We start from the raw sequence: 27,867 nt of genomic DNA on the forward strand, positions 1-27,867 counted from the left end.
AATTTGTATATGCATATCATAATTGTATATGATATTCTTTATATATATATATAAAATATTCTTCCCTCTGCTCTGATGTTTACTTCAATTTACAAAGTCACCACTGACATAAATGCCAAAGGGCAGATGCTGTCAAATGCTCTGGTTGAATTTAGCCCTTGACTAGACATCTAGATTATAGAGAACATTTGGGATCAAATGAATAAGGAAATTGTCTTTCAACAACTCTAGAGAAAATATGATTGTCTAGTAAACTCTTCAAAGGCAAAGTGTATCCACTCAATTATTAAATATATAAAGGAATCCTTCACAAAATGACAAATGAATTTTTAAAAAGGACATTTGAACTGTATTTGAAAAATAAATTGCTGGAATATTTTTATGTATTCTTTTATTCATTAATTCAACATAGGATTAAGTGCTCTATGTACCCAACATTGTACAAAGTTTGAGGTACAGAAGAACTTTCAGATTACAAAATTCCAATAATTAAAATGATCTATTGTGAAAATAAGAACTGACTCACATTTGATGAACTGGTATAGATGAGTCTAGGAAAATATCCAAGTATATGTCCACAAAAAATATTTACACAAATTATGAAATATTTAAGTAACTTATTTAAAATTATTTCAATTTTAAATTTTAATATATGATAAACAGCATTAAAATCTGTGATGAAAGAATAATGAATCATTTAAACTGTGCTCTGACAATTGATCACCTAAGTGAAACAGAGCGAGAGACCTATGATTATATTTATATGTGTACGTAAACGTATATGCTTCAGCATTCTCCCTCACATCCCAAAATAAGTTACAAATGAATAAAGACAATTTTAGTGTGCTTTAATGTTAGAAATTTCTTTACATACGAAAATCATAAACAAAGATATAAAACTAAAGGGAAAATTGATGAGACATGCCTGAAAGAGAGATTACAAGCTTAATGTAGAAGGAATGCATACCTAAAATAAAAGATAAATGTGATAAAATGGGAAAAAGACACAAACTCAGTAACTATCAGAAGAATATAGCTTAAAGGAATAAAATAAAAATAATCAGCTACCAAATTGTCAAAACTTTGAAATATTATCTTACATTGGTACAGATGATGAAATAGCTTGCGATTATGTTTTTTGCTATAGTCGTCTGGTGAAATGTTTCTGAAGCTCAATTTCACAATATGTACTTAAAATTATGTAAAAGGCTGAAACCCTTAGGCATAGGAATAACAATTCTGTACTTCTTCCCAATAAAAGTAGCAGAAATGTCCGAAAATTTGTGTATAATGATGTTCTTCTCAATATTACCTTTATTACCAAAACTCAAAATCACTCCAATAATTTAATAATAGAAGCATATTTAAATATGCTAGGAAGTATTTAAATAACTTTATTATATATAAACAAAATAACAAATAAATAAACAAAAAGTAAACAAAATAAATAAACAAAAGCAAGAAACAAACCTTCTAAATTCTGTCCCCAGGAGTCGTTTCTATTTCCTCCAACTCTTTAAGCAAAAGACATCGAGACCCTGAGAAAAGAATAAAGAATTGCATTAAGTACTAGAGACTTACAGTCCAGGAAAAGGAGAGGAGCTCTCCTCTCACTTAAATGTGTCCTCTTTTTGATAAGACAAGCCAAGTATGACTTACTGCAGTAACTTCATGATATTCTGCATGGAAGTAAATACACAATGGTGATTCCCTAACACTAAAACCATTAGAGGTTAGACATATGGAACTTGTGTAAAGAGAGACTCAAAGAATTATTTAAAAAATGCAAAGTGTACATGCTCACTGAAAAATGAAGCATGAGGAAAACATTTCAGTAGGCACTCCAGTCTCTATGTATTTCTTGAACCATGAATTAAATACAAAGAAGGATAAAGAGATAGGAAAAAGAAAGTTTTATATTCAAGAGGACACTATACTACATTGTGAATTGCTTTTCTTAACTCATTTGATCATTTACTCAACTCTGTGCCTGGTCTTCATGCTTAAGATATAACATTGAAGAAAAATGACAAAAATCTCAGCTTAGGAGTGATTTGGGGCAGATGAAAATAATGTACATGTAAATTATATGGTATGTAAGATGGTCATGAGTGCTATACAAATTAAGGTATAGTAACAGGGACTAAGAGTACAGAGGATGATGTCTAGGGGACGCTGATACACAGGGTGCAATTTTAAATAGGGTTGTCAGGGCAGGTGTGATTAAGAAGGTGGTAAGTGAATAAATACTGGAAGGATGTGAAGTAGTTAACCATGGCTATATCCGAGAGAAGAACATTGTGTGCAGAGGGAACGGTAAATGCAAACATCCTATGGTAAGGACAAGATATGTTCGAACAAGAAAGATGTGCTGAGGTGGGGCATACCTGGGAAAGATGAGTACAAAATAAAGCAAGACAGTGTCCCTTTCACTGGTCTAGAGCAGCTGGTAAGCCCTTCTTTTGACTGGTACCTTCTAGATGTTTGTATCCCAGAAGTACAGAAGAAAGTCAATCTTACCATCATCTGATCCTTCCTGTCTCTAAAAAGGAAACATTCAAAAAAACACAAAATTAGAAATTAAAAAAAAGACCACTTCCACAGTTTGGTGGTAGCAGTGGTCTCTGTAATTTACCCAAATATTCAGAGGAAGTCCACACCTGTCTTCTAGGAAAGAAAATATTTATAGTTCAGAACCCACAGGACGTCACAAACAAGACCATATGGCTTTGTAACTTATCTCTCTTAAAAGAATGAGGCTGTTACTAAGAACTATTATCAACTCAGAATTTTCTAACTCTCAGATTACTTTGTTTGGCCTTTAGTTCTTATAAAACATCAACGAAACACAAATCCAGTTTGACAGTCACTTTGGGATTTCTCATATGGGACAACAGGACCTAACGTTACATGAGAGTACACATTGCACCTCATTTTTGTAGTATGTCAAAAGTTATAGTAATGATAGTGATCAAGTGCCAAAATGTACAAATAATTTTAGTCCAATCCCGTTCCCTACTGAATTAGTTTTATCTCTGGCTCAAACAATTGACTACTTAGAAACCACCCTTTAAACATGACCAGCCACCAAAGGATTCTGAAATGTTGATTTAATTGTTCAATAGTGGCTGGGTGCTTCACAAAAAGACAAACAAACAAAACCCTAACATTTTAATGCAAGGCCTCTGTAAAATTTACAAATTTACAAACTTTTGTATAAATTTCCAAACTTTATTTATCGTGAATGTAGACTATTTATATACTACCATGTAATGAACACAGTAGAAGCTTTATGATTAGTATTTCAAACTCCTCTCTTTCAGGAGATATTTAGAAACTATAAAAACATCATTGCTTTTCAGATGTTCAAATTCTATTTCTTTGCTCATTGAACATCTTGTACATACCTCCACTGTACACCTTGACACTTTGGTTTATTTTTGGTTGATATGTTCACTGTAAGCCTTCCAAGGGCAGGGTTCATATTGTATTTATTGTTGATCACTAGCCTAGTACCTGTCATGTAGAGAGCATTGAATAAACATGAATGAACAAATGAGTGAATGTTTTAATTAATCAGTGTAGTAGGCTATGTTTGATAAATGTGAAATTCAATGTTTCAGAGGATGACATGAAAAACTAAAAGAAGCAAGAAACCGTCAAAACTGCCATAGTGGTGTATTAGAGAGCTCTTACTGCATTATGGAGCCAAGCATTTTAGGACCACAACAAGAAAAACAATCTAGCTTTCTGTACAGATAGTTTGTTCTACCTCTAATATCACCTTTATTTAAGTCAAAAACTTTTTAGACCTGAAGAAATTTTTCTGTGTTTTAGAAAGACACAATCCATTGATTAAGGCTCTTCACTCTGCTCTCAGATGCCTGAACACTTTCAAAGTCTAAGAGAGACATGAGAAAATAAATATAAAACACAATCATAAAACAGTAGCTCATTAGATTATAAAGTTTAAATTGTATAGTATTTTCCCTTCACAATATTCTCCAGGAATGTTTTAAAAACTATAAAAAGATATTTGGTTAAGAATGTTTTCATTTATCCTCTATTATTTCTAATGTGTATGCCTAAATCTGAAATATCATCTCAATTCCTTATGAGATTGAATGTGTGTAAATATTAACAGGACAATGATTCAACTTAATTAAAAGGGACAACAACAAAATCCTGCATCATGAATGATTGATTTAATATTTCCATTTTGATATCAAACTTGAAGTGAGTTTGCTCACCTATTGTTCAGCAGGCCAATCTCTGACACCAGGTGTAGTAGAAGAAAGTAGGAATTTTATTATTGCACAGTGCTCATCAAGGAGAAAGGTCAGCTAACACTGAAATCCCAAACTCCCTGAAAAGCTAAAAGGAAGAATTATTATTTGGAGTTTAAGTAGGGGAGGGGCAGCATATGACCATGCTGGTTGGAGCCTGTGTTTGGCCTTGAGACTACTTGCAGAGAGGAGGGAGCCCAAGACCTTGCTGGTCAGCAGCTTTCCCACCATCCTCTACCTCCTTGCAGGGAGGAGATAATGAATCCAGGTGCTTGTCCTTACCTGTGTCTGTCTCCATGGAGAATAGTGGATTCTGGAGCCAGGAAGCCAGAGAGGAAGCAGGGAATGAGTGGTTTGGTTTTGACTCCACATAAGCTGGGTTTAATGTGGGGGAACACATATCAGGGTTGGTATGAATTCTCCCCTATTTTACGTCCATCTCTCAATCTTGAGGGATTTGGGGTGATCTAGCTACTTCCTGTTGAAACACGGTGTTGTTGTTCCATCTCACTGAACCAGTCTTTTAATAAGGTGGTGATGCAAATACACTCCCAAAGTTAGGCCAGTATCAAGTCAGTAAGCAGGTATTTAATAAGAAGTTTCTCTAGAGAAACAAAGAGAGAAAAAACAAGGTTAATGGTTGGAGCAAATTGTAAACTAGTCCTTGAGCCCAGGGGCCAGCCAACCAGGATTTCTAGAAGTTAGGGTCAAAGCATCTTTTGCGGTTTGAAATATCTCTGATGTTGTCATCAGGCACTCAGGTAACTTTTTGGAGTCGTTTACACAGCAGTAGACATGAATCTCTCTTAAGTTTATATTACGTCCTCCAGCCTCAGTTTGCAAGGCTTCAGGAAAAAGAGCAGATTTACTTTTCACTGATTCTGAATGAAAATAATGGAAAGAACTGAAAATCTTAGTCTGAAGGTTTCTAGCCAGATATTTCAGGAGACTAAAAGAATTCAGGATCTAGTTGAGTTAACAGATGTAACAAAAATCTTAAAGACGATTGACAAAACCAAAATCCAATATCTACAAATGTGTAATGTAGTTTCTATTGAAACATAATCTTTTTTTCTAAAATCATCCTCAATTTCACTAGACATAGCCAAATTAAGACTAACTGGTTTGCAAAATAAGTCTAGTTTTCATAAATTTGGCCTAATTATTTACATAAGTACAGCAAGAATAGAAATTGATTATATAGGCTCTTTTAAATCTGCTTTGCTGGAACCTTATAAGGAATCTCAGATTGAACTTCAAAGGCCTTGCAAGGCCAGGAAAGCCAAGCCAAGGACTTGTCATCAGATTCTGCCTGCAGTACCTACAGATTTGGGTGAATTTCTCTCTTCACGAGGTCCCCAAAATACTGAGGTTCCTTGTACCTGCCAGAGGGAGCAACATTCTTTGCTCAACCTTACCCGGTTGCTGAACCCATACGCAAGGTACCAGGCCAATATTTCCAAGTGACTTTCTTCCAGAATGTCATCCTTCATTCCTCAAAAGCTGTCTTGTCATATCTAATCTAGTGTGTTTTTCTCAAACATGATGTTCCAGTCAAAGCCCTGGTGTTATAACTAGTGTTTCCAATTGTGTCCTGTTATAAGAAAAACAGATTTTTTTTCCCTATCCCTACTGAATCCTGATATTATTTTCTGCTCCCTGTCAAATAATTTCTCTAAAGAATTTCATTACAATTAGCATATGAAACATTGTATGATTTTGTCATTTAAAAGATTTACCTGATGGGCTTTACATAATAAGAAAACCATTACATAGATCTCCTTTATTTGGAAAAAATCCTATTCTGTCATATCTCTTCATGTGTATTCATAGTCTGCATGCTTTCTGAGAAACACTATGAATGTGAAATGGTAACCACATCTCTGTTTTAATCTCCAGAGATAAAAGAGCAGCTAATTTACTCAGAAGTGAAAACATGGGCTTTGACCTCCAAACAGACAAAGACAAGAAGAACTGAATCATCCAAAGAAAAAGGTAGAGTTTATGCAGAGGACCTATCTTATCTGTCCTCCAATTACTTAGCCTATGTGTATGTGATTCAAGTAAAGTCAGACAGAAATGGAAAAGCAGTGTTGAAAATGTAATATCGTTGTTTAGTATATTCCAGGGAATTAATGTAGTTTGGGTGATATATACATATATTCATAACTGAGCAAGTCAAGCAGGAAAATTATTTCTTTTCAGTTTGTTTGTAAACAATTGTGAATCTCCTGATGTCACTATTTACTCATTCTATGAAGTTTCAAGAAACACTATTTGATTAACATTATCTGATGAATATTTGTGATTATAATTCCTTCTGTGCAATAGCTGTGGGTATTCGTAATGTTGAAGAACAGTAGTGGCGCTACAATGAGAAAATTGTGGATGCTTTCAGATGTCTGCAAGCATATGATATTTATAAAATATCTTCTGAATGTAGGTCAATAAAAGTGATTTATACAAAAGTGTTTTAGATGTATATTCACATTTTTAAAGCCACATTCATATGCTGAATATTCTACTTTGTATTCATAAATCATTGAGATGAATGAGGGGTTTATTTTGGTAAATTTAAAATAAGTGACTTCCCTAAAGATATGCGGCAAGAGAACAGAGAACAGAACCCACGCATCTAACTCTCAGTTCACTGTTTCAAATTGGTCAGTATCTCTTTCAATTCTTAATTTCAAGTTTGAAGACATTCAAGAGTTAGGGTCTTGAATTTATGGGAAAGTCTCCCTCTAAACCCTGCTCTTTAATTCAGTCTTTGCTCTGCTGATCTCATTCTGTCTTTCTCTCTAGGCAGGCTCTTCGGTTCCATTTGCCTGGGGACTCACTGTAGTGATTCTTGGAATCTTCCATTTTCTTTCTTCTTTTAACAACTGGAGTTTTGGGATATAGGGGTAAGTTAAACAAGATCTGTGGCCTGAACCAAATATTTTCTTCTTTTGGAATTATTATTTTCACTAGTCTTCCTTTCCTACTACTTCCAAAGCCATGATCTCCAGTTCTACCCAGGAAAGCTTGGGTTTTGCCATTTACAAAGTTCCTCAAAATCTACTTATGTCTCCTTTCCTTATAAAGCCTGATCATATTCAGGATATTTCCAGGAAAGGCTATATTTGAGGGTTTTTGATGGGCTCTCCTTTGAGATTGTGACAAAGACATGGCAGATCAAATGAAAAGAGGAAAACTGAAAATAACCGTATTCTACGTTATTGATTTCTGATATCCTCATTACATCATGAGTCAGCATCTACCCATTGAGGATCAACTCAGTATCAGGTTCAACTTTTTCTTTAAATCAGATTCAATTTGTATCTCTACGTGGTCTTACTGCCACAGTGACAGACTGAATGGCCTATTTTAAATAATTAGCATAATTACTTGCAAGAAAGTATTGTACCTGCCATTTTTAAGTGCCTATTGTATATATATCTGCCTTTCTACAGGAAAATGTGCATTATTTTCATTAATTATACTTATTAATCCTTATTCTCAGTTTATTAAGATAATGCAAAGATATCTGAGCTAAAGATAAAGAGCAGAGATATATCATTTTCAAAGTGGAGTCAGGCAGCCAGGGTTTGAACCCCACCTCCAATAGTTAATTAATTGAATAATCTTACAAGCCTCAATTTCCTCATCTATAAAATGGAGATAATGATATCATCTCATAGGGCTGTTATAATGATAAAGTGTGAAAATATATGTGTATCCAGTAAGGAAAACAGAAATCTCCTTGAGTTTTAAAACAGAGGGAATTTAGTTCAGGGACTTGATTAAACAATGTGACAAACTGCTAAGATGTGACATAGATGCTCAGAAACCACTTGGGAGTCGATAAGGAAACACAGAGATTAACAGTACCAGGAAGCCTCTAATACCCTTTAAACTAGGAATAAAAGAAGGAGATGGCTTTCCCAGAACAAGGCCACTGCCAGAACCTAGAACCACAGAAGATCTGTCCAATGAGAGGATCATAGAAGTTATGCAGCTATGGCTAGAGATGCAGCCTAAAGTAGAGAGGAGTGAAAACTACTCTGGTTTCTCCCTTTCTCCCATCCTCCAAATTCCTATTAGCATCTCCTCTTGACAAAACCCACATTGAATCTGGAAACTTGGTTTTACAGAACACATCTTATACACCTTCTCAGATTCTCCGCCTCAGCTTCATAAGTCTCTCAGGTTCTTCACCACTTGCTTTACATCGTTGTCCCTGCAGGTGAGGCTGAATGATTCCACTGTCTTAAGTCTACAACTGAACTATCTAGCTCCCAACAGCAACTCCAGACTCTGGTAAGCATCAGAAGTGCAGGTTACTTCTTTCCACATGGAATGAACTATAACCAAGGGGAGACAGAGATGGAAAAGATTTGGCACATCAATCCTTCTCCACTCCTCCCTTCCTTGGACTATTCATACTTACAGTGTTTCTGTACAGCCACACTATCCTTGGTCAATTGAGCAACTTCGTTCTTCGTGGAGCAGTGGTCAGCTCAAATATGTACCACCTTGTATTTGTTTCCCATCCTTCCTTGCCTCACTTTCCTTTTCTCTCATTTTCACTGCCCTGTAAAGCATTGATAGCACTTAAGATTCTCCTCAGGCTTTGTTTGGTTAAGACACTGGGAAATACAGCCCGGAGGGCTAACTCCCCTGCAATGCAAAGCTGAGCAGAGGAAGAGCAAGCTATAGGTCTGAGCATAAATGGGCCCAGAGTGGTATATTCTAACCTCAATGTCCGTTCCCATCCTTATATTCCTACTTAAATCTTATATTACAACTCTATGCTTCCACTTAATATGAGGCAACTGTCTGCTATACCAAGAAAGAGGCTCTCACCCTCTCCCTAACAAGGAGAGACACAAAGCCTGATTAGTCCTTAGTCTACTTCCCTTAAATATTGGGCCTCCAAATGATATGCAGCCTTCCCTATCAGCTCTAGATGTGGCCCCTCATAGTTTGGAAATCTGCATTGCAATGTTAAAGTCCACTAACACTTCTTATACTAAATGGCTCTGGAAATAGAGGAAAAAATATATAATTATTTTTCATATACACATATCATATGCTTATCACTATATCCTCACTTCTGTAATAGGTCATGAAGCCAGAGTTGATCTTTATCACTTTCTACTCCCACCATCCATTCGTTTTCCTTATGAGGGTAATGTCTCCACAGGTTGGGGCTGCTTGTCTAGTGTGATAATTCATCCCAAGAATTTCTTTCCTATTTTACTTTATATACAAGATTTATTTAATTGGACTATCTCCATTTGGTCTTCCTTCACCTTAGGATCTTTGGGCTATTGCACTAATATAACTACCCACTAACAACCTGTCATAGGAGGCATAATAGGGAGCTAGGGCTCAAGTGTATTAAGGGACATCCCTGTCACAAATGTTCAGTTTCTGCCTAACTCCTCCATCTAATGTCTTCTGTACTATTTAAGTTTAGGAGGTCATGTATGAGTCTTAGTGACTTAGCTTTACACAGTGGGAAATGTCCAGCCTTCTTGACTTGTCCTTTCCTTTATCTCTCTTCCTCATATAGAAACATCATAGTTTATATCTTCTAGACATCCAATAACTATTCGCAGTACAGAAGATCTGCTTTCTATATGCAGCTGATGGTCACATATTATCAGCATTTCTACATTCAGCAGTTCTTTCATAAATAATTTTCCATCATTCATGATTAATTGTAAACCACCTAAGTCACCTGACAACTCAATGGTAGCAGTAAAAACAATTAAACATTTTGTGGGGAAGAAATTTGAGTTCAAATTTTGAAAGAAGGCGTAAGACAGGCATGAGACAAACTATCACTATACCTCCTCTCTGGGTATGGTATGGATCCCAATGAAGAGGCCGAAGATAATATAGAATTCTCCATTGCACGATATTGTAAACATTATATCTTTTCTCACTGGCTAATGGTATATGCGCTTATTTAGAAAGGGGTTATCTGATGTGGACCAAATCCTCATTGCAAACTCCCCTGAATGGCTACAATCCTGCCTTTCATTAGATGGCATCATCTTAACCTGGACTTTTTTGGAAAAAAGAGCCTGAGTGTGATAACACTTAATCGGGGGAAGAAGTGAAATCCAAAGGAAGAAAGAATGAGAGACAAAAGGAAAGGGAAATGAGTCAGGGAAGGAAGAAAAGCAAGTACAAGATAATACATTTTCAGAAGCTGGCCACAGCTTCACAAGAATACCATTTTTTACTCATTCACATGGAATATCTCTGAGCAGCCCTTACACAAACACGGATCTTCAAAGTGTCCATCAGATTGTAGGAAGGGACTAAGAGTTCACTGGCAGTCTCTTGCTTGTCTTCTGTCTTTTTCACATGAAAATTTTCCATATAGGGCATTTATATCCCTGCATTTCTGGATTGTGTTACCTGAGCCCTTCAGGACACCTCTGACAGCCGCAGCCTCTGAGGGACCTGGTCAACCTGGGCACTGAATCTATTATGGTTCTTACCAAGGTGGACATGATGGAAGCTGTGCCAAAGTCTGGCCTTATACAAATTATGATAACCTAGTTGTATAACCATCGGTACAAAGCAAGCATTGCAGAGGCAGCTCTGAGTAGGAAGCTGGGCTAGCATCCAGGTGAGAGAGACCGGTGCGCTGAGAGACCAGGGAAAACACATGACCTAGGTCCAGTGTACTGTCCGGTGATGGGAGATGTTTGAACCTGTTTATCAAAAGCTTTATGAACTTTCTAGTTTAACTTGGATCTCACACAGGTAAAGCTGTAGGTTTGACAAGAGGATATGTAAGTTTTCACTTAAGAAGCCAGGAAAATAAAAGCAGTTAAACTCTAAGCACAAGAGAGGAAATAATAAAGGCAAAAAGATGTAATAAATAATATGGGAAATGGACAAACATAAAAGAATTAATGAAACAAAAAGCTGCTACTCAACAAGATCGATAAAACTGATATAAATCTCTAGCTAGACAGATCAAGGAAGAAAAATACAAATACAGAAACGTTAGAAATACAAGCAATATCTGAAAAGAAAGGACATGATTAGAGATAAGAAGGAAATAACAGCAAATAGATAATAAGGAAATATTATTCTTACAGGTTGAAACATGTCCTCCAAAAAGATATGTTGAAGTACTCACTCTTGCACCTGTGAATGTGACTGTATTTAGGAAGAGGGTCTTTGCAGATGTAATTAACTTAAGATGAGGTCGTTAGAGAGAGCCATAATCCAATATGACTGGAGTCCTTATAAGAAGAGGAAAACGCATCTATGACAGAGGCCCACGGGGAGAATGCCATGTGATGACAGAGGCAGAAATTGAGGAATGCAGCTACTAGCAAAGTAACACCAAGGATCGACAGCCACCACCCAAAGCCAGAAAGAGGCAAGGAAAGATTCCGCCCAGAGTCTCAGAAGAAGCATACTGATATCTTGGTGATGGACTGCTGTCTTCTACAACAATGAGAGAGTACATTTCGGTTGTTTGAAGCCATCAAATTTGTGGTACTTTGTTATAGGAGCCCTGGGAAACTTACACAACTATGAAAAAACAATATGACAGCAAATTTGACATTTAAACAAAATGGATTTCTTGATTTTTTGAAAGATAAAAATTATCAAAATTGACAAAAAACAGAATGTCTAAATAATCCTAACTCTATTAAAAAAATGGTATTCCTCATTAAATACCTTCTCCCAAAGAAGACTTTAGACCCAGATTATTTCACTATTAAATTCGATCAAACATTTAAGGAATGAAAATACAAATCCTATCCTCAAAGATAGATGGATATTCCAAAAAATGTCAAATGAATATCTAAGGCCAGTATTTTTCCAATACCATGAATACAAAAAACACATTTAAAAAAGAAAATACCAGACCAATATCTATTATGACTATCAACACAAAATTCCTTAAAATATTACGCAAGAAAATCAAGCAATATATTAAAACATATGTTAAATACAGCATGACCAAGTGGGATTTATCTAAGAAGTGTAAGTTTTGTTTAACACTCAAATACAAATCAATGTAATTCACCATATTAAATGACTAAAAGAGAAAATCTATAATCATCTCAATAGATGCAGAAAAATCATATAACAACAATCAACTCCCCTTCATGATGAAAGTCTCCATCAACAAAAATAGAAGGGAATTTCCTCCACATGATAAAGAGGATCTACAAAAAACCTACAGCTGACCTCACACATCACAGTGAAAGACTAAATGCTTCTCTGTCAGACTGGAACAAGCATGCCTACTATCATCACTTCTCAACATTGTGCCAGAGGTGCAAACCAGTACCATAAAGCAAGAGAAAACAATGAAGGAAAAGGATAAATAAAACTTTCTATGTTCTCATTGGACATAATTATGTACATAGAACAGAAAAATCCTACTGAATCTACAGAAAGGAGAAAACAACCTACAGGAAATAACTAAACTTAGCAAGGTGTTAGGACATGAGGACAATTTACAAAAACCAATTTCATTTCTACAAATTAGCAACAAATAATTTGAAAAGAATGTCAAATGCCATTTATAATAGCATCAAACAATATAAATTTAACAAAATATGTATAAGACATATCCTGAAATGTATCACACTGCTGAGAGAAATTTAAAAAGAGATAAACAATGGTCAGGAATTCTAACATTCAATATTGTTAAGACGACAATTCTCCCAAATTATTCTACAGATTCAATGCTGTCCCAGGCAAAATCTCATCAAGCATTTTTAAAGAAATTTTGAGAAAAAGTAAAATTCCAGAATAGCCAATATACTTTTTAAAAAGGACAGGTTTGGAGGATTCATATGTCTGATTCCAAACCTTGTTATAAAGCTATCTTCCTGAGACAGTCTGGTGTTACTGTAAGAATAGGCATATAGATCACTGTGACAAACAGAGAATTCAGAAATAGACCCACACAGATGTGGTCAATTACTTTTCTACAAAGCCACCAAAGTAATTCAACGGAGGATAGGGAAGACCTTTCAACAAATTGTGCAAAAAACCCGGATATCTATATGAAATAATTGTTAACTTAGACCTTTTCTTGCACAAAAAATTAAGCTGAAATGACTATAGGCTAAATATATGTTAAAACTATAAAATTTCTAGAAGCAAACACAGCAGAAAAATCTGTGACCTTGATATAGGCAAAGGTTTCTTAGGACATAAAAAGCACAAAAAAGGAAAAAAAAACAATTTTGCTTCATCAAAATTTTAAAACTTCTGCTTCTTGAAAGACACCATTAAGAAAATGAAAAGCAAAGACACAGACTGGGAGAAACTATTTGCAATACATATATCTAACAAGGGATTTGTATGCAAATCATATAAAAAACTCTTATAGCTCCATAATAAGACAGAAAATCCAGTTTTCAAAAAGATAGACGAGACACTTCAATGGGCAAAAGCCTGAACAATCACTTCACAAGAGAAGATAAACAAATGGCCAATAAACACATGAAAAGATGCTCAATGTCATTAGTCTCCAGGGAAATGCAAATTAAAAACCACAATGAGATACCATTATACATCCAACATAATGGGTAAAATTAGACAGACTGACAATATCAGGTATTGGCAATGACATGAAACAAGTAAAATTCTCATGTGTTGCTACTGGGAAAATAAAATGATGCAACCACACTGGAAAACAAACTAGAAATTTCTTATAAAATTAAACATGAACTTACTATAGATTCAACAATCAAATTCCTAGGTATTCAATAAAAAGAAATGAAAAAACATGTCCACACAGATGCTTGCACATAAATGTTCATGGCAGTTTTATTCATAATAGCCAAAACTTAGAAACTCATCAAATGTCCATAGGTAGATGAACAAATGGTGATTTATCCATACAATGGAATAGTACTCAGTAACAAAAAGAATGAACTAATGGTACACGAAAGAACATGAATTAATTTAAAAAATATGGTGAGCAAAAAGAAGTCAGATACAAAAGAGCATACGATGTATGAAACTTTATAAGAGGCAAAACTAATTGATAGTGACAGAAAACATATCACTGCTTGCCTGGGTTCAGGTGGGTGGGAAGGAGCAGAAAAGAACTTTTGGTGATGAAGGTGATGAAAATGTTCTATGTCTTGATCTGATGGTATTTAAGAGGTGTATATGTGTGTTAAAATTCCATTGATCTCATGCTTTAAAATAGATGGGTGTTATTGCAAGAAAGTATAACTCAATAAAGTCGATTTTTAAAATGTAAGATCAAGAAAGACAAAGAAATCCTGAAGAACTATCCCAGATTAAAGGAGAGTGAAGCAACATCACAAGTAAATGTATTGCAGGATCGTGAACATGGAGGAGAAACACCTATAAATGACATTGTCGGGACAGTTGACAAAATCTGAATATGGATTATAGATGAAATCATAGTACTGTAGAAATGCTAAATTTCCTGATTTTGATCATTGTACTATGGTTGTACAAGACATAGTCCTTGCTCTTGTAAAATATTTAGACAAAGGGACATAATGTCCCCAATTTATCATCAAATGGATATCAAAAGGAGAGGGAGAGAGAACTGCAAAGCTCAACTAGAAGAAAATATAAACAAATGGGAACTATGGGTAAAGTTTATATAAGAGTTCCTTGTACTATTCTTTCAACTATTCAATAAGCTGGAAATTAGAGTAAAATAAAAAATATATTCTTTTTTTAATGCGATGTAAGTATCTAGAAGGGGGGGGGCTGGGAGGGCGCAGGAAAACTATTTCTGGGTTCTTAATTGTGGAATCTGTCAAGCCCAGAGGCTATTGAAATGATTTATCCTATTGATAAGGAACAGACCCAGGCTCTTTACCAGAGTTCTCTAATTGGCTCTGTGGGGGGTTCAGGGAAAGAGAAAGAATTTCTCAGAGCCATTAAAGAGATGGGAAACTGCTTTCCAAAGACAAAATCTTCCCCAAGAAGACAGATGGCATCTGATCTCGTAAATCATAGTTGAAAACAGCATTTTCTTCTTCTTCCGACTCATCTCTGTTTCCACAATGGAATAAATCCTCCTGTCAAAAAATATTAATTTGTAAGGAATCACAAATTATCACAGGAAACAAACAAAAAAATGAGAAAATTCCATTTCACCTTTTTTCTGTGTCAATTGAAGCAGGCAGTGAAATCACAATCAGTTCTCTTCTCACAGATACATTTATATTTCTTAGCACAATCAATATCTGCTATTCTTATTGAGCTTAAAAATGCACATTTTCCTCTTCTCCCAGAAGGCAAATTCATTATTTTAAAATTACTGTAGAACAGAAAACATACATGGTCAATCATTGAATTCTGAAACTTACAAGAACATAAATCATAATCGTCTTAAGTCTGTGGCCTAAAGATCTGAAATATGGAAATGTTAATCATAGCTTCATCAGGAAAAGATTTTCTTTTGCTTTTAGCCCATTAACTAGAATAACAGCCTCCTGATCACACCCATAATCTTCCATTTTATTCCACTGTAGCAATTTCTGGTCAGAAGGCAAAATTACCTTGCAATATAGCTATGGTTTCATGATATATAGTAAGCCTGCTTTCTTAGGTTAACTTTTTCAATAAAGGTGAGCGATTAAAAGTAGAAGAACTGGGGGCCAGCCCAGTGGCATAGCAATTCAGTTCTCTGGTCCAGCTTGGGCAGCCCAGGATTCAGAGGCTCAGATCCTGGGCGTGGACCTACATACTGCTCATCAAGACATGCTGTGGCAGGTATCCCACATATAAAAAGTAGGGGAAGATGGGCATGGATGTTAGCCCAGAGCCAATCTTTCTCAGCAAAAAAATAGGAGGATTGGCAGTGGATGTTAGCTCAGGGCTAATTGTCCTCAAAAATAAAAAAAAGAAGAACAAGAAGAAGAACTGAATTCCTGTCACAGAGATAACAAAGTCTGGTGTGCATATACCTTAAGGAGAAAAAGGAGAATTGGAATATAGGCAGAGATGAGGTTGTTTAATTGATGTTTTTATTTGCTTTTTTTCTTTTCCTTCCCTACCCCATTGCTAGTAATTATTAGCTAAATCATGACAATCCATTGAGAAATATCTAACAGTGAGACTTTTAGCTCAGCAAAGTGGTGGATGAGATACGAGAACTATCTTCCTATTGAAATAACTAAAAATGCTGAATAAAAAAAATTAAACATTCTTGAATAAATTTATGAACTGGCAAGACGCAACTTGATACTCAGACTGAGGGTTACAGTAAATGTGGGAACCCAGAAGGGTAAGTGAAGCTCTGAAGTCAGTTTTTCCCTTCATTGATATAATAGGTTGAATAATGAATTCCACCTAAGATTCTAAATAGAAAGCAAGCTACATAGAATTGAGACGCCAAAGGGATGTATCTTCAGTATAAACCACCCAAGAACTGTCTTGAATCTTGGTCTTAAACAGAAGAGAAAGAGAATAATCCCACCTAAGAGTTCAAAATCATACACCATCCCTCATGTAATCTGCATTTGCTACATTATTTAAGAATATTCAAAACTGCTACAGGAATAAAGAGAAATAAACAAGGAAGATAAATGAAACTAAGTAGCTCATTAGGCAGAGTCAGAACACATAAGATGTAAGTATGTATAAGTAAGTAACCTATGAGACATGTTAGGTATAGATACAGTGAGTAGAAAGTGTGTATGCTGATCATGGGAAAGGAAGAAAGAACCAAGTAGACACTAAATAGAAGACTCAAAATATACATGATGCACATAGATCCTCAACATTCATGAGGTCTTAAGTTCCCCACCCACTTGTGACATTCATCTGACCCTCTGCCTAAGAAACTCAAATAAAACCCATAGCTGCTCATAAGGTTAACTGGAAAGCTGTAGCTGTAGACAGGCTTACATACTCCTGTATGTCCTCGGTAGAGAAAATGTGCATGATCGCCACAAGAACCTTCTGCCTGTTGGGCCCCTTTACTCAAACCTCAAGTCTGGTGCTAGAAACCATCAGCAGGGAAGGGGTATGCAGCAGAGAGAGTCAGGCCACACGAGGATTGCATAACCCAGGATTCAGGTGGTCCTTTCACCTACTTGTACCTTATCCTAGTGTGACAAAGTATCCCATCCCACCCAAGTGTGAGAGCTATCCCATTTCTTTCCCCTTGCATAGTACGATGTGGTTTAAATTGATTGAATTAACTGTGCAATTGGAGCACGTTAATTTGGCCTGTGAGCCTTTCTGTTCTGTGACCTCTGAGATTGTTTGCCTAATAAGTGTACTTACAGGCTACGATTACATTAAGGTAACTTCCTGTATGACACCTTTTGTAGGTTTTCAGCCCAGAACTAGACTTCAGAATTTAGAATCAATGGCCCAGATTCATAGTGCCCCAAGGCATCCAAAAAAGCAAATTCTTCTTGAGGAAGCCACGCTCATCCCAGTCCTTAAAAAATTTCCACAGCAGATCAAAAGGAAAAACAAAATCACTAAATACTACAAAGAAAATAGCATCATGGACAAAAACCAGCAGAAACAATACAGTGGACCCAGAAAACTTCAAAGATGAGAATGATCAGATACCAAATATAAAATAAGAACATCTAATGTCTTTCAAGAAATGAAAGACAGCTTGAAAATATGAGTAACTAGCAAGAAAATTTGGAAGCATAAAACAGAATTTCTAGAAATAAAAAATATAATACAGGAGGTTGGCCCTTGGCTGAGTGGTTACGTTCCCATGCTCTGCCTCAGCGGCCCAGGGTTTCACCAGTTCACATCCTGGGCACGGCCTTGGCACTGCTCATCAAGCCATGCTGAGGTGGTGTCCCACATAGCAGAACTAGAAGGACCTACAACTAGAATATACAACTATGTACTGGGGGGCTTTGGGGAGAAGAAAAAAAATGAAGAAGTAGGGGCCGGCTCTATGGCCAAGTGGTTAAGTTCACGCGCTCCCCGGCGGTGGCCCAGGGTTCGGAACCTGCTCGCGGACATGGCACTGCTCATCAGGCCACGTTGAGGCGGCGTCCCACATACCACAACCAGAAGGACCTACAACTAAGATATACAACTGTGTACGGGGCGGGGAGGGGGTTGGTTTGGGGAGATAAAGGAGAAAAAAAATGAAGAAGTAAAAGATTGGCAACAGATGCTAGCTCAGGGCCAATCTTAAAATATATATATATAATACATAGTTCATATTTTTTAAAAAGTCATTGAACAGTTTAACAGCAGACTATAATTAAACATAAACTCAAGAGTTTAAAAAATACTCCACTTCAAAATAGAAGAACTACAGTAAAGTTATATGTGTGTGTGTATTCTCACATGTATTTATATTTATAGATAATAGAAGCTAATAATGTAAAGGAGTTTCCAATGAATTTTTGGGATATTCAAAACACACATTGGAGGTTATGGGAGGGATCACGTTGGTTAAGTCAGGATGGTCGAATCTCTTCATATCACTTCACTTTATGATTTTGTGTCCCTCATAACACATCCTTCCGAGCATGCGTTTAGAATCATAATTTTATTATTATTAATAACTCCGTATGATGCATCTCTTCCTTTTTACCCATACTTCCTAAAACACTTTCTTAGTCATTCTACTTATTCTTACCAATGACCTCTGCTTGAAAATGAGTGAAGCTGTGCAAAATAAGAGAAGATTCCTTTTAGATACAATTCCAACTCCAACACCAATATGAGAGTTTGGATGCATTCCAGAGACTTACATTCCAGAAGACGTGCCACTGTCAATCCATTTCCACTTAGTTTCCTTTTCATTGTATGATAATCCAATCCAGTAGCTATCTCCATAAGTCTGGCGTTGAACAAAGTCCTATTAAGGAAACAAAACATATCATGTGAGTAAATGCCCACCTGTTAGAGAATGAACAGAAGGACAGGTAAAGGGCCAAGTTGTTTCTCAGGCCAGTACTCTGTTCCTCTCCACGTCATCCTTTACCCCTCCTTCCTAGAAAAACTTCTCTTCCCTCAATCTCTGTATTTCCAGTTTTCAAAGTAGTTTTCTCCAGGATTGTTTATTTATGTTAAAAATAGCTATCAGTCTCATAGATTATTTAAAACATGGAATAATTTAAAATCTAAATAAATAACAATAGGAGACATTAATTAAATTATGACACTCTATGAAACCATTCAAAATCATGCTCAAGAAAAATATTTACAGATGTAGAAAAGTGATCATTACATATTCTTAAGTGAAAAAAGGAATCTTCAATTTTATTAAAACAACAAATGTATGTGAGGAGATGTGCTTTAGAGCCTTTAGACTCATAAGAGAAAGCCTTGCTGTAGTTGGAAGAGGTGAAGGAAAAAAAGGCAGTATTTGGAAATATTTACTGTCCAAAAATGTAATATATCAAAGTGGCATATTACATAATGTCTGATTAAATGACTGAATGTATTTTAAAGTATAGGCTTAAATTTAATGGTGTTTTACTCCAACAAACATAAAAAGTTACTTTATGACTTGATATCACAAATTCTTTTATGTCGTGATTTAAAACATCTGTTAGGTTTGCATATAATTTTTGTGCTGTTTTCCTAAAAGATAAATAGAGGTTTCAGGTTGATCTTTGCAAACATTTCTCTATAAAAACACATTTTCTGTGTGTGGATAGTTATTATTAATAACAAATTAAAAAGATAATTTCGGGGGCCGGCCCTGTGAGCGAGTGGTTAAGCTCCCACCCTCCACTTCAGTGGTCCAGGGTTTCACTGGTTCGGATCCTGGGCACGGACGTGGCACAGCTCATCAGGCCATGCTGAGGCGGCATCCCACATGCCACAATTCGAGGGACCCACAACTAAAATATACAACTCTGTACTGGGGGGATTTGGGGAGAAAAATCAGGGGAAAAAAGAGAAGATTGGTAACAGTTGTTAGCTCAGGTGCTAATCTTTAAAAGAAAGAATAATTTTGATATTGTCGTCACTGTATTTTCTCTTTTTATAATTCTTTTTGAAGGATATACTTCTTGACGTAATATATAAGAATATTGATCAAGTGAATGTTACCTACAGATGCAGTGAAAATTGCCATAAAGCTAATTTGTAAAACTGTTCTCACTTTCATGTTTCTCATTATTATCTCCATTTTGCAAATCAGAAAACTGGGACTCAGAGAGGTTAAGTACTTTACCCAAGGACACCCGGCCAGTAAGTGGCAGAAGTGGATTTTATCCCAGGCAGTCTAGCTCCTGTATTCCTAACAGTAACTACTAAACAGTATTGCCTCTGGCTTCTTAGTTGCCACTTTATAGTGAGAAATAATCACTGGTTCCAGGCTGCAATTTACCAAAGGGTTAAGTACTTCATTGAAGGAAAAACATACTTCTCTGTGAACAGGTCTCCTGCAGACTCATTAGAGAGGGAGATGATTGCAAAGACCCAAAGTGTACCTTCAAGGAGGTTTCCATATTAGAAATAAGGATGGTCATTAGGATAGATAATATGTATGGAATGCTTAGTAAGTAACAAAATCATATGCCTATTAGCAGGCATGGGTCTCCTGGGAGACTCTTAACTATGCAATTTTTGCTCACTCAACAGACAAAACACAAAGAATAACTCAAAGTCCCTCTTTCTGAACTCCCCCCCATCCTCAATATCTTGGGTCCAAAATGATAGAGTCCAAGAGAATAAAAGTGAATGTAACAATCCATGATACCAGTTCATCTTCATCATCTATCTTCAAAAGAGATAAATTGTAACGTTGGCACGTCTCTTTACATCCCATCCAGTTTTCATTTTCACTGGTAAAATAATAACAGTTTACCCCACAACAGGACCAGTGGTCTTCATTGAATTTGCCTACAATGTAGAAGGTGAAACATTAAACTTCTTGTCCTCTGGTATTCTGTTAAGCAGAGCAATACATTTATCACTGCTCTATAAATAAACTCTTAATAGCTATCAATAATGATAATATGAGGTTCATCAATATTCTGGAACACCAAGAGATTTCTGCACTCCCCCATTCACTGCAGCATTATTCTCAATAGCCAAGATATGGAAACAACTCACATGTCCATCGATGGATGAATGGATAAAGAAAATGTGATATATACATGGATGGACTATTATTTAGCCTTAAAAAGAAGGAAATCCTAGCATATGCAACAGCATAGATGGACCCTGAGGATATTATGCTAATCACAGTGAAATCAGTCACAGAAGAACAAATACAGCATGATTCCACTTACATGAGATAAAAAATAGTCAAACTCAGAGGAAGGGAAAGTAGAGTGGTGGTTGCCAGGGCTGTGGTGAGGTGGTGGTGGGGGAATGAGGAGTTGCTGTTCAATGGGTAGACAATTTCAGTTATGCAAGATGAATAAGTTCTAGAAATATGTCATACAACATAGTGTCTACAGTTAGTAATACTGAACAGTGTACTTAAAAGCTTGTTCAAGGGTACATCTCATGTTAAGTGTTTTTACCACAAAAGAAAAAAGAAACATGAAACTTTTGGAAGTGCTGGATATGTCTATTATCCTAATTGTGGATGGTTTTACAGATAGATAGACAGGCCCAAAAGCATGAAATTGCATACAGTAAATATGTGCAGTTCTTTGCAGAATAATAATACCTCAACAAACCTGGATTTAAAAATAATAAAATTCAAAAAAGGATTCTGGAATGTGTTCTAAATAAAAGAAACATTATCCTTTGGACTTTTTTTCTTTTCTTCATGTATTTTACAATACCAAATTTTTAAAATATTATTAATCCTCTAACAATAGACACAGTGAATTTCTACCACACCTACGTGATATTAAACATGCAAAATCTCTTTGTAAACTCCAAATGCTAAACAAATATTTAGTAGTTGTTGATTAACCAGGTGAATTCATTTCATTCTTATGCATGATAACAGAGTTTATTGTGTGAGATTTAATATTCTTATATCTTGGAGATTTTTAATGGTATCATCACGCAGAGTTGCACAAGTGTCAACACTATGGGGAATCTTGCAGATGAACTGCAGGGAATACGTGTTGATCACAAATAGACCAAGAGCTGAAGTCAAGGCAGAATAGAAACATACACACAAACACAATGATCTTTACAACAGCATCCAAATAAAAGGCCTTGTGCCCATTTTAGCTTAAGTATATTTTTACTGATAGCCTCCATATTTCACATCAGCAACAAAGTGGGAGTGTCTAATTTGCCCACAGTTCCAAAACCATCCAAGTTTTCAAGGGAGGGGACATACCATTTCACTTCGTGGGAGCAGCAGGAATGCAACTGCCATTGAATTTGGGGAAACATCGGGCTCTGCTAATCCAAATATGGCTTCTGGGGTCTTCATTCCATATTTGAAACAAGTAACCCGAATACCCACACCACATCTAAGAGGCACAAATTAAAGTTTAGTAGACCTGCATCACTAGCACATATCCTCAGCCTTTTATTAGGCCTCAAAGCTTCTGGAGGGGGAAGAAATAATGAAAAATCACGCTATCTTTCGCTCACGATTTCCTCCATACCTGTACTTTGCAAAGACTTCGAAAAGATCTCCTGTTTTATATGACATCTCATCTTTTCCATAAAGAGTGAGTCCAGTTCCTTTTTCTGATGAAGGGTTTTATTTTTGAGAACGTCACATTCTAAAGTCCTATTTGTCAAAAGTTGCTCCTTTGAGTAGTTGTTATTTCGTATACTGTCGTGCTGTGGAATGAGGTTTCGTAGAATTTCCTCCTGTTGATGTTTTTCTTGAATACACTGAAAAACTAAAATTGATAGTATAGATATAATACAAAAAAGTACTCATAATGTTTAAATGTTGAAATTTAATACAAGAGAAAAAGTGTCACTTTGACAACCAACCCTTTTCATCACTTTAAATAGTAATTTGACATTAAGAAAGTAACACCTCAATAAACTGATCACAGAAATAGAAACACCAAATTTCCCACTATTAGCAACTTAAGTGTAGAATAAATAAAACAAGATATCTGAATAGAATTATAATAGTAACACCATACCATTCAGTTTAGTTTCTTTTTAACAGTTAGAACATCATTTACAAATAAATACCAAAGAAAAATCAGTCAATCAACATTTAGCAACACATCTTCTGAGTATGAAAATCTGTACCAAGAAACATGAAGAAATAGCACCCTTATTATTGGAGTAGATGCACTATCCAGAGGAGAAAAGAGAGGAAGATCCAAATATGTAATTTTATCTGAGTGAATCATATGAGTGATTTTCACTAAAGATAAAATTAAAGGAATTCAAATAAAAGATATAGGCTGAATTCAAGATCACCCAACATCCATGTATAGAATCACTCTTTTCACTAAATGATTTCTTCATTATGTACCTATAAGAAGTAAGAGATAGTTGTAATTTCTTTTGAACAGTTTTGTCTCAAAGAATGTTCAGGCAAAATTCACAATGATTTAACCTCAGAATGCAGAATATTACGAAGTCTTGCATCAGAAGGAATGTGACCAGATATTATACAGAAGGAGAAAGCTCATTGACAGATGCAGTCATTGGAATAGGTAAGTAAAATGTGATGTGTCTGAGAAAAAATCCCAAAAAAGAGCCACCTGGGACATTCCCCAATTATAGCCAAGAAACAATTGTTGGAGCATGATTAATATCTGCACAATTAGCTGTTACAGCTATTACTCAGACTTGAAAGATATAGTTCAAATACTCACTCACTGTCCCCAAAACTCTGAGTGTCACCAAAAGAAGTAAACAGAGGATCCCAACAGTCGCTACAAAGAGATGCCAGGGCACTGAAAATTCTTTAAATAAAGAAGGAAGAAAATAATCATTAGGAAAGAGCTTGGCCTTCTACTGAACTTCACCTAGGACAATATTTGGAACAAAAAGAAAATCTTCTCCAAAAACTTTACAAAAATATATCATACAAATTGATTTAAATTTGTGCCCTTGTAATTACAGTTTTAAAGTTTCTGATTTCTGACTGACATACGCTCATTGTAGAAATGTTACACACGAGAACAGTTCTATAGGATTTTAAAAGTACATCCCTTACAAAAAAGCACAGATGGCTATAGACACAATACACATTTATGAGAATCTATACTGACATATATAATCCTTCCTGTGATCACAATTCATCATGAAGAGGAAGGACAACAGAGTCAGTACTCTTGAGAAATTGGTGGCCAGTAGTGGATACTCTGAAGCTGCAAATGTGATTGGGGTTCATCCATAAAGTGTTTCTAGAAATCAGCTTTCTTTTTCATCAGTTCTACTTTTCTCCAGTCAATATTGTATTTATCCTCCTGCTTTTGAGGTCCTTGTTACCTAAAGGTTGAATCTCTGTCACTAAGTTAAACAAGTAAAAGTTATTCTCAGTTTAGAGTTCGTGACAATATTCAAAGGGAGAGAGAAAGAATAGAAACAAAAGAATGGTCCTTTTGATTTGAACATGTTTGCTTCTTATTGCCATTAAGGTTTGGTAAATACTTAAGATACTTAAAATATGAAATAAAAATACGAATAGAAAATATATAAAATGTAAATTTTATATATATAAAATATACAAAATACAAATTAAAAATATATAAAATATTCTTTAAGACTTTTACTTCTCTAGGAAATGCAATCTTTTCTTAAGAGTCTAGTCTGTCCATTACTTTGTTTTGTTTTTTTTTTGAAAGACTCACTCTGAGCTAACATCTGTTGCAAATCTTCCTCTCTGTCTTCTTTTTTTCTCCCCAAAGCCCAAGTGTGTATTTGTATATTCTAGAGGTAAGCCATTTTGGTTCTTCTATGTGAGCCACCGCCACAGCCTGGCTACTGACAGACTAGTGGTGTGGTTGCATGCCCAGGAACAAAAACCAGGCAGCGGAAGTGGAGCAGGCTAACTTTAAATACTAGGCCATCCTGGCTGGCTCTGTCCTTTACTTTTAAAGCCCTCATGAATTCCTCTTAAACAAATGTGAATGAAAACATTCTATTAGTTTCCTAAATTTAAAAGAATTCACTAATTTCTCCTTTCACACAAACTTAAAGAAAAAAAGACTTGCTCTACTAGTCTACACAATTATGATTTCATATTACCATCTGAGAACCTTAAATACAGATAGGAACACTTTTTTAGAAAGTCTAAAGTTTCACAATCCATAAAAGACAGGTGAATGTAGATACTTAAAACATATACCTTTGCCATCAGTTTTCCCAGGTCTTTGAATACCACCAGGCCTTAATCTGTTGTTTGATTCTGAAGGAGACTGAAGAAATCTCAAGGAGGAATCAAGCGTTTCCTGGTTGCTCATGTCTAGAGAAAGAAGAGAAACATGTTTCTCATTAAAACTTCACAACAAGATGATTGCTGTCTAATGAAAAATTAAAATGTCAGTCTATAATAACACACCCAGGATTAAGAGGTATGTGCGTATATCTGTATGTGTATGTGGGGGGTGTGTTTATTAACTCCTTTAACTGACCAGAGCACATAGACTGAGCTTGATTTATGCAAGAAAAGGAAAACCTTTCAATACCTCTGATAAAGTGATTTATACTCCCAGAGATTACTGCCATAATTGTTTGAAAATAAAGAAAGAATTTGTAAAAAATCTACCAATAGATTGAATAGGCTTGGTCCTATTCACCCAGCCAATATAGTTCAAAATGTGCAATCTACATATACAAATGTTAGGCAGAATTAGTACCATCCCAGATTACTGAGACACTTTTAAAACTATCAATTCAAAATAAAAAAATTCCATGTTTTTGAAACTCTGAAAAAATGTAAATATCTTGGCTTACAAAAACTTAATATACATGCTCAGATCTACACATAAATATTAAAAAGTTCTTGTATTCCCTTCGATTACAACATGACTCTACTAGACTATTTCCCAAAGTGTATCCCATGCACCATCTGCTAAACAATTAAGGGTTAACACTGCAGACTGGTTAACATTCCAGATTCCAGTGCCCCATGCAAGATGTGCTGAATAAAAGTCTCTTTGTTTGGAGCCTAGACGCCTGCATTTTTAATCCCAAATGATTTCATGTACATTAAAATTTTAGAAATAATCTTCTAGTGTATGATGTTGCCAGAGAAGATTATGTAAAAATAAGATTTGTCAGTGGGCAGTCAGTTAATATCCATAAAGGATTCAATCTATTAATGGATATTAATATAAAAAGAAATTTTTAAATAGTAAATATTTAAAATTTACCTTACTGCATATATTAATCAGTGTGAAAAGAGGATATCCACAAAACAAGAAATATGGAAAACAAATTGCACATGTAACTATATTCTTTACAAAAATTTTTAATTTACAAAATTCTCTTAATAATTATTCACATTTTCTCTAATTTATTCAGGAAAAGGATTCTTTTCTATTATAGAACCCTTTAAGATTGATAAGATAATATGTAAATCATTAGACCCAAATGAAAAGTAACTAACCCCCCAAAGCCCTCTTCATTTAGATAACACAAAGAAAAAATTGTAGCATATTGAAAGAAAGAAAATAAGTTTCCATGAATGCTGAACCACAGTTTTCATATCCTTCTGAGTTATTGAAGTTCTAAAGCAATCAATACAGAATACTTACCCATTGATAACATGTTCGTGTCAAGTCATTTGTAATAAAATCCCATATTCCTAGAATCTTTTCTTCATAAGTAGGACTAACAGTATTCTCAGGTACAAAGGTCTGAAGGAATAAGAGCAGAGGGTACCTGTGTCTGTGCCACGCAGTGACGCAGGTGGAGAAAGCTGGATCCCTCGGGTGTGTGAGAGGCTGTAAGACGGAAGGCAGAAATGAATTGCCTCTGAGTGGTACTCCAACTCAAAATTGGCTGCCCCTCCTCTTGACCAAAGTGATAAAAGGAAATTGTATGATAAAAGCTGAGGTTGACGGGAAAGGAAAAATGGTCACGAGCTATATGTTCCTTCATTTCAAGTAACCAACCACTTGGTACTCTTCGCAAAATAACATTCAAAATCTGCATTTGAGGACTGAAAAGATAAATGAACATAGCTTTGGAGAAACAAAAACTAATCTTTAACAAAGACTAGCATACTTCAGGGCAACTACTAGTAAAAACAAACGATTAAAATGTATATGTATAAATATACATACAAATACACAAAAAATGTGTACTACTTGATTCTTTAACTCATAAATAATCTGTTAGAAACTTTCTCTTATATGCTGCTACTTGAAAAAAAGATTATTTCTCTTTCCCATTTATGTTTATTGCAGATAAATGTATTTCAGAAATTATTTTAAAACATCCATAATTCCACTATAAAAATTTTGGTGCATATTCTAATTTTTTATCCATGCATTATGTTTACTACCAAATTGGTGTCTTCCATACTCAATGTTTTTGATCTATAATTTTTTAATAAATAAAAATTTCTACATTTAAAAACTGCTTATGTAAAATGTCATTTTAAAACCAGATATAGTTATTATCCATATGGATTATACCATAATTTATTTAGGTAATCTTCTACTGTCAGACATTTATGTGGTTCCCAAATTTTTGCTAACATAAAAAATATTGTCCTGTACTTTTGAATATTTTCTTAGGAAACTTTGAT

General features: G+C 35.3%; 2 protein-coding genes across 10 annotated transcripts in view; both read right to left on the reverse strand.

The window, feature by feature from the left end:
• Positions 1-27,867, reverse strand: part of LOC106834102 (killer cell lectin-like receptor 2) — a 68,533-nt gene that overhangs the window by 34,800 nt on the left and 5,866 nt on the right. The window lies entirely within an intron of this gene.
• Positions 1,446-27,139, reverse strand: LOC106828026 (killer cell lectin-like receptor 2). Of its 8 annotated transcripts, XR_011496831.1 has the most exons (11): positions 26,870-27,107; positions 25,459-25,575; positions 23,981-24,070; positions 22,796-23,038; positions 20,971-21,113; positions 19,010-19,116; positions 15,420-15,582; positions 4,251-4,890; positions 3,408-3,516; positions 2,388-2,542; positions 1,446-1,538 (listed from the first exon to the last, which is right to left on the reverse strand). XR_011496831.1 is itself a non-coding variant. In XM_070494147.1 (8 exons), exons 1-7 carry the CDS (start codon positions 26,880-26,882, stop codon positions 15,432-15,434), a joined length of 864 nt encoding a protein of 287 aa, XP_070350248.1. In that variant the 5' UTR covers positions 26,883-27,103; the 3' UTR covers positions 13,795-15,340; positions 15,420-15,431. The 8 variants fall into 8 exon arrangements, 2 of the variants coding, with proteins under 2 accessions (XP_070350248.1, XP_014691750.1); XR_011496833.1 differs by having other exon boundaries at positions 2,388-4,374; positions 4,569-4,890; XR_011496832.1 differs by lacking the exon at positions 3,408-3,516.

Source organism: Equus asinus, chromosome 22, assembly GCF_041296235.1.
Source record: "Equus asinus isolate D_3611 breed Donkey chromosome 22, EquAss-T2T_v2, whole genome shotgun sequence".
Classification (NCBI taxonomy): Eukaryota; Metazoa; Chordata; class Mammalia; order Perissodactyla; family Equidae; genus Equus; species Equus asinus.